Here is a 7,003-nt window from a genome sequence, read left to right as displayed (position 1 = left end):
TAGGCAGGTCATTCTAGGTATGGAAGGGCCCAATCAAGAGGGGCTGGAGATGGACCCCCCAAGGACAGCAACAACTTGCTTATTATAACTGAATGTGAGAAATGACAAGTTGTCTTTCCTGGGGAGCAGACACTGGGAGATCTGTGTGCAGGAAGGCTCCTGAGGACTATTCTCAATATCACCATCTGCTGGGGAAGAGGGTGCAAATGCATAGAATTGGAAAGAAGATAACTGTGATATAGTTGAGCACAGGCTTCATTTAATCCCACAGGGAGCTAAAATGGCCCGGCCCTACAGAACCATCCTGAGTTGTAGCAAGGGGACTGGATCTCTGTAACCAGTAATTGGATATGAGCTGTCCCAGACTCAATCCAGCCAAGGACATGGACAGGAGATCAGGTTCTTTGGGGATCTATCAGGCAACCACAGCATCCATATCAGCATCTTGAGTTTTCAGGGGGAGAATGACAGAAGCACCTCTGATAACTGAAGCAGGTAAGGAATACAAAGCAACTGCTTCATTGCTGCCCAACTCAAAAGGAGCTGGAGAAAAGTTCTAAAGAAAGAACAATTGACATCATTACCATGAGGGCTTCACTGGAAGAGTCTCCTCTGGAAGGATGAACCATAGCCCCTAAGCTTCCTTGAGATCCACCATCAACTCCCAAACAATTTGCAAATGAGTGGGTCACATGAGATGCCTCCAGCTCCACAGTACTGGCCACTAGTTTCTAACACAGCAATTGGTCCTTGTAAAGTGAAAGGACTGAGACCAGTACTAAAGGAGTCTCCATATAAACACCTCTGATGCAGGAAAGAGACTTCTTGGTATTGCTCATTCACAGACATTTGAGATTCAGCCTTGCAAGATGAGAAAAAAACAGGAGCTGGGACCTGGGTTTGATGCCACTGTGTACCAGGAGCTGGTATTTTTGGTAAACCAAGTGCTGATGGACAGGTTATGTCATGTCTGTGAGCCTCACTCTCTGCAAATTGAGACTGAGAGTCATACCTGGTGGTGCCATTGTTCTCAGGTGGAAATTAGTTACATAGAAGAATTTACCCCAAAAGTTCTAAAGTGCTACACAGTTGTCAAAGTTTAGAACATAGCTTCTGTGTAATTCTATCTCTATTATGTCCAGATATTAACACTTAAATTTAAAAATAAAAAAAACATGCTGCAAATCATGAGAGGAAAGAGAAATTTTCTATTGCTCTTTACAGGGAGATAAATGAATTCAAAATCAAGTTGGCAATATCTGGTCAATGGGATTTTTCTCTCTCCAAGAAAAGAAACCCTTCCAAAAGAGCACAAAGGATATATGTAGGATGGTAAATATAGCACTTTTTAATAATAGGGAATCAGTGAGAAACAGCCTAAATGTCCATCAGGATAGAAACTAAAGAAGTTAAGTGGTGTTATGTCTTAGATATGAGGTGTCCATGTGAAAGAAAATGCAAGAAAGTTTAGAGGTTAAATGATTGGGTTATGAGAGCCTTAACCTCATCAGTACATTAATCCTCTTGAATGGATTAGTTGGTGGTAATTGTAGGAAGTAGAGTGTGATTGGAGGAGGTAGGTTGCTGCAGGCATGCTTTAGGGGTATATGTGTTGTCCCTGGTGTGCTGAGCTTAGTCACTCTCTTTACTTTCTGGTTGTCATGTCCTGAGCTGCTTTCCTCCTCCATGCTCTTCTGCCATGATGTTCTATCTCACCTTTTCCCCAGAGCAATGGAGTCAGCCATCTATGGACTGAGACCTCTAAAACGTATGAACCCCAAATAAACTTTTCCTCTTCTAAAATTTTTCTTGATCACAGCAATGAAAAAGCTGACGAAAACAAGTGGATATACTCAAGAGATATTGAGGAAGAAAAATCAGTGAGAATGGACTGGATTTAAGAGTAATTCTGCTGTTTTGAACCTACTCAGCAACACCATTCCCTGAGACAAGGAGCAATGGAGGAGGACCAGGCTTGGGTCTGATGACTGTGCATTCTGCCTCAGAGGAACTAATGCCTGAACATGGATGCCATGGAGGCAGTTGGGAAGATGGGTCTAGAACTTGGAGAAGAAAACTTGAATATAGACATCAATAGGGTAGGGAAGACAAGGATCATCTGTAAATAGATAGTGAGTGTAGACAAAGATGCCAAGGGAGAGACAGACTGGGACAGACTTTGAGGAACTTCAAAAGTATAATAGACCTTTATTGAGGTATAATAGACCAACAGTAAACTGCACATATCAAATGTGTACAATTTGATAAGTTTTGACATATATTAACCCATGAATCCATTATTACACTCAAGGTAATGAACATAACCATTAACCCACAATTACTATCTGTGCTTTTGCAATTTCTCTTTCCCTTTTCTCCCCATTTCTGTTCCCAGGTAACCCCTGATTTGCTTCTGTCACGATGTTTTGTAGGTAAGTGAAATAATCCAATAATAATCCATATATAGTCCAATAATCCAGAATAGTAAGTATATAAATGGAACAATCCAAATGCCAAAATCCAAAAATCAGGAAAATGTGGCATTACAAATGTCAACAGGAGAAATGACTGTAGAGAAAGCAGTCAATAGGATCAAATGATGATAATGAGGATGGGAAAATTGTTTTGCATTTAGTGACATGAAGGTAACTAGCACCTTATCAAATTATGTTCCATTAGCAATGGAATCCAGTGCTGGCCTTTTTCAAATTTTTAGAATTAGTACCATTGCACACCCTGCTGGGCAGCACCCTCTTCTTAGGGCCTGAGTCTCAGGGTCCCTTCTCTGAACTCCTGAGGTTAAAGTACCAGCTGGTTTCTCTTGGAACAATTTCAGGTTTCTAGTAGGTGTCACAAGTTTGGTTCCCTGGAAAGCCAACTCTGGTCCAGATTTGCATAGCAAAAATTCCTAGGGAGTCTCAGGATCATCACCCCTGGGAGAAAAAGGAAAGAAGCCAGACCAGGAAAGAGAAAAGTTAGACTATGATGCAGTTTCAGCTACGGCTAGTCCAAACTCCACAGGGAGCTCAGAAGCTAGCTGGCCTTTCAGCATCACCCCCAGCAGGCAAAGGTCTGAACCTTCATTCATTACACAGACTAGGTATTGGATATGGCCTGCCCCAGGAGGGGTCTGTGGGCTAACTCTTCCCAGTGAACAGGGATTCCTGTGGAAGTCTGACAGCTGCCATCTGTCAGAGGGCAGCACCCAAGCAGGCTATTCCCTCCATTTTGAAGGAAGAACTAGGTGGCACGTTCCAGCCTCCCCTACAAGGAATTTCTCCTCTGAGTTTCTAGGACCTAATCACTCCAACCCTTCCCTTGGTCCTCTACTTAGGAATGGAAACTACTTCCTACAGCTACTATCTCTAAGTTGTTGCAGAGCCTCCTCTCTGCATTCTCCACTTTCCAACACCTGTTTAAGCAATTTCTTTTACTAAATTCTCTAGCACTCTTTTCCTAATACAGTCCTCCACCCAGATGACTCCAATAGTGATAGATAAGGTAGAGCAGGAGTGAGAAGCCCACACTTCTGAGTCTGTGGCCCACTGACCAGGTTGCACATGACCTGGAAAGGTTAGTTAGGGCAATACCAGAATGTTTGCTCACACACACCCCCAGAGTCATCCGAACTCTGGAACATGTGCTCTGTGCCCTCCGTATGTATGCCCTGCAGGTGGGAATGTGCCCCAACTCAAACTCTTTCAAATCTCCGTGGAATCCATTCACTGCATTTCCGACATACTAATGAACTAAATGGTTTCCTTGTGAGCTGAAATATTAATAGTCACAGTATGAGTGCCTGAATTCAGGTAGTAGTGACACAGGCTCAGGGCAGAAAAACAATATAAATAGGTATTATAGAAGCAAGAATGATCGATTTTTTCTTTCCATTTTTTAGACTGCACCAGATCTGATTTCTGGTCACACTACAATGCTTGGTTAGCACATCCTAAATATAAACAGCTCCTATTAATTTATCAAGTGTCCATCACATTTATATGTAGTCACGTTGGCTTCAGGAGATGCATCTGGACTATAATTCCCTGACTCTCATTACTAGCATTAAGAAGCAATCAGAATACAGATCCACTTCTGTTATTCAGAGCACATTTTATTGACACAGAAAGACCATGATTCACCTTATTAATTTCACAGGGGAGTTTAGACACTAGTAAGCACCGCTCTTGTAATACACCATGAACTTGATCACATGGAGAAAGCAAAACACATCATAATTACCAAAATCCCACACGAATAACAATGCTTACCCCAAAGAAAGTATTAAAGACTTTAAATATACAAATCTAAAAATATGTTACAACATTTAACATGAAGACTCAGTTTATTTTTTCATATACTTTGAAATAAACTGAGTGTCTCTTCTCTGATTCTTCAATTATGTGAAGAAGTCCATTTCATTGCTTCTCCCTCGACTTTCATCCTCTTCTACTTTCTTGAGCAGAACTGAGGCTGATCAGTTCTGTGACTATGATGCCTGCTCCGCAGCCCTCTTGTGCTGGCTCCGGACGTGGCCCTCACTGCTGGGGGCCACCTCTTTTTGCAGGTTCACTGTGCTGGTCTTTCCAACCGTTTCAATCCAAGGATGCTGAAGAACCTGGTGGGCTGTGTAACGCTTTTTGGGATCTACCACCAGCAACCGGCTCACCAGATCTTTGGCAGCTATAGGAGTGGAAGAGATGGAAGAGAGGGATACATGGTAAATTCAGGCGGTTCTGAATTTTTTCCTCCCCAGACATGAAAGAACAACCACATCCATGTCAGCACCATGGCTGGCTATCAGGCTCTTTGGTGTTCCAGAAGAGAACAGAACAACCAAAAATGGAGACGTTCTAGGCCTACTCCTGACTATTGAGCATCTGAAATCTAGCCAGGGAGACTGAGGAACTGAATTTTCATGTCACTTACTTTAAGCAATCCACATTTAAATTTATCCATGTGTGGCCAACGGGTATTGTGTTGAACAGTCCAGCTCTGGGATGTCTGTTCATCTCTCTAGAACCTCAGGGCAAGGCCCACTCCTAACATCTGTGCCCTCAGGGCAAGAGAACAAACAGAGGCCACAAACCATACATCTATGCATCTTAAAGTTTTAAATCAAACTAGCAGGTTTTGAAATAAAATATGTTCTCTCATCTTCCACTGACAAATATGTTTCCATGTAGGTATGAAGAAATGAATCAATAAATAGCACAAATTCAAAATCAACTTCATTTCCTGCCCAGGACCATGGCTGATTTCTAGAGGGATGTGGTGACACCTGATGGGCCAGGTGGCAGAGAGGCAGGACAAAATATTTCTCCCTGGCCTGCTGGCTCTCCCAGCCTGGCCCATAGAGCCTATTCTTCCAACCATTTGAGGAATGCATAAGAAGAAAACACACACTTGTTTTTCTTGGGTTTTTTTTTGTTTGTTTGTTTGTTTGTTCATTTGTTTTTTTGGTTTTTGGTACTGGGTATTGAACCCAGGGACACTTAACAACTGAGCCATATCCCCAGCCCTTTTTCATATTTTATTTAGAGACAGGATCTCACTGCGTTGCTTAGGGCCTCACTAAGTTGCTAGGGCTGGCTTTGAACTTACTATCCTCTTGCCTCAGCCTTCCCAGCTGCTGGGATTACAGGCATGCGCCACCATACCGGGCAAAAACACTTTTTTAAACCTTTCTTGTAGGATGCCTCTTTATCAAGATCAGCTGCTCAACCACCAATCACCCCTTCCCCCCCCCCCCACTATGCAGCTACCTCTAGAGCACAAAAGCCATGGATTGTCTCCTATTCCACCCACTAAGTTCAAGTTGGGCAAATTCTGCCCACAAAGTGCCCTGGTCCCACCCTGACCAGCATTACTCCTTCAAGGTCCTCAGAAGACTCGGAGGCTGAGAGGCCAGATTTAAACTGAGACTTCTCAGACTCTCATGTTAGCACCACGTGCTGGCTAGCAGGCGCTGGGATTCTAACACTATGGTCCAACAGAAGATGGAGACATTCTAGACCTGTTCTATGAACTCATGACTACTGAGCATTTGAAACCAGTGAGATTCATATTTATCTACATTAAGTATGTAGACATACAATGTATGGCCTTATTTGACCAACTGATGATTGGATACCCCAACCCCCACCTCGAGCTCTCTCTATGCTCTCCAAACAGTCATTCCAAGGTCACCCTTTGGCACAGGAGGAAGAGGCTGAGAGAAGAAGCCTCTTAGACCTTGAAGTGGGCATGGGCCATGTGGATAGGGAAAATGGGCTCTGGGCTCTGGAGGACACATCTCCATGGCTACACAGTCGCCTCACTCTGTGGGGAGAGTATAACCAAAGCAGGGCCATCATAGGAATGGGGACCAGGACAGAAGCATCCATGCCCAAGTCTAAGGACCATGCTGCAGAGGACTTCAGTTCCCAAGTTGCCATTGCCCTGCTCAGGTCAGACCCTACTCCACCGACAGCAAGTCATGCCTCTCCTTACCTTATTTAAGAGGGAAAGTGAAGCTTTTCCCTTTCTTCAGTCCCCAGTTCTAGGGAGGAGGTAGAAGCTGGAGATGGAGGCAGTTCAATAAACTAATCTTGACAAAATGAAGTCCTCACTCCTGTCTAACTTTCTAAGTTCAAGACTCAAACCCCACAATATCCAGTTCTCAGTTTCATAAGGGTGGTAACTAGTAGAGACAAATCAGTAGAGACGAGGGGAGAGATTCCATTTGGAATCTGATACAATTGAAGACCAAAGGGAGAAGGACCATGCATGTATTCAGCTCACTAAAAAGTAGTGGAGACCTACACCTCTTACCTTGCAGAGTCCCTGCACTCCAGGTGCACCCCCACAAGACCCCTAATTATTCACATGCACATCAAGTACTTTGAGTCCTTCCGTTGGCAATACTTCTGGATATAAGACGGTCTTTCTCTTTCCAAACAAGAGTTATGTTCCTGATATTTTTCAGTTATGAGGTTCTTTAATGACCTTAAGGGAAAGTAGTTGG

At 43.4% G+C, this 7,003-nt stretch overlaps 1 protein-coding gene across 1 annotated transcript in view; it reads right to left on the bottom strand.

Annotated features, from left to right (window-relative positions):
* Window positions 1-2,235: 2,235 nt before the first annotated feature.
* Window positions 2,236-7,003, bottom strand: part of DCLK3 (doublecortin like kinase 3) — a 51,700-nt gene continuing 46,932 nt past the window's right edge. The window contains exon 5 of the mRNA XM_079116379.1: window positions 2,236-4,680. Within this exon, the coding sequence (XP_078972505.1) occupies window positions 4,487-4,680 (194 nt within the window). The 3' untranslated portion in view covers window positions 2,236-4,486. The remainder of the gene's footprint in view (window positions 4,681-7,003) is intronic.

The sequence above is a fragment of the Sciurus vulgaris genome (genome assembly GCF_902686455.1).
Source record: "Sciurus vulgaris genome assembly, chromosome: 16".
NCBI classification, from domain to species: domain Eukaryota; kingdom Metazoa; phylum Chordata; class Mammalia; order Rodentia; family Sciuridae; genus Sciurus; species Sciurus vulgaris.
The sequence above is the reverse complement of the archived record's forward strand: the minus strand, read 5'-3'. Positions and strand labels throughout refer to the sequence as shown.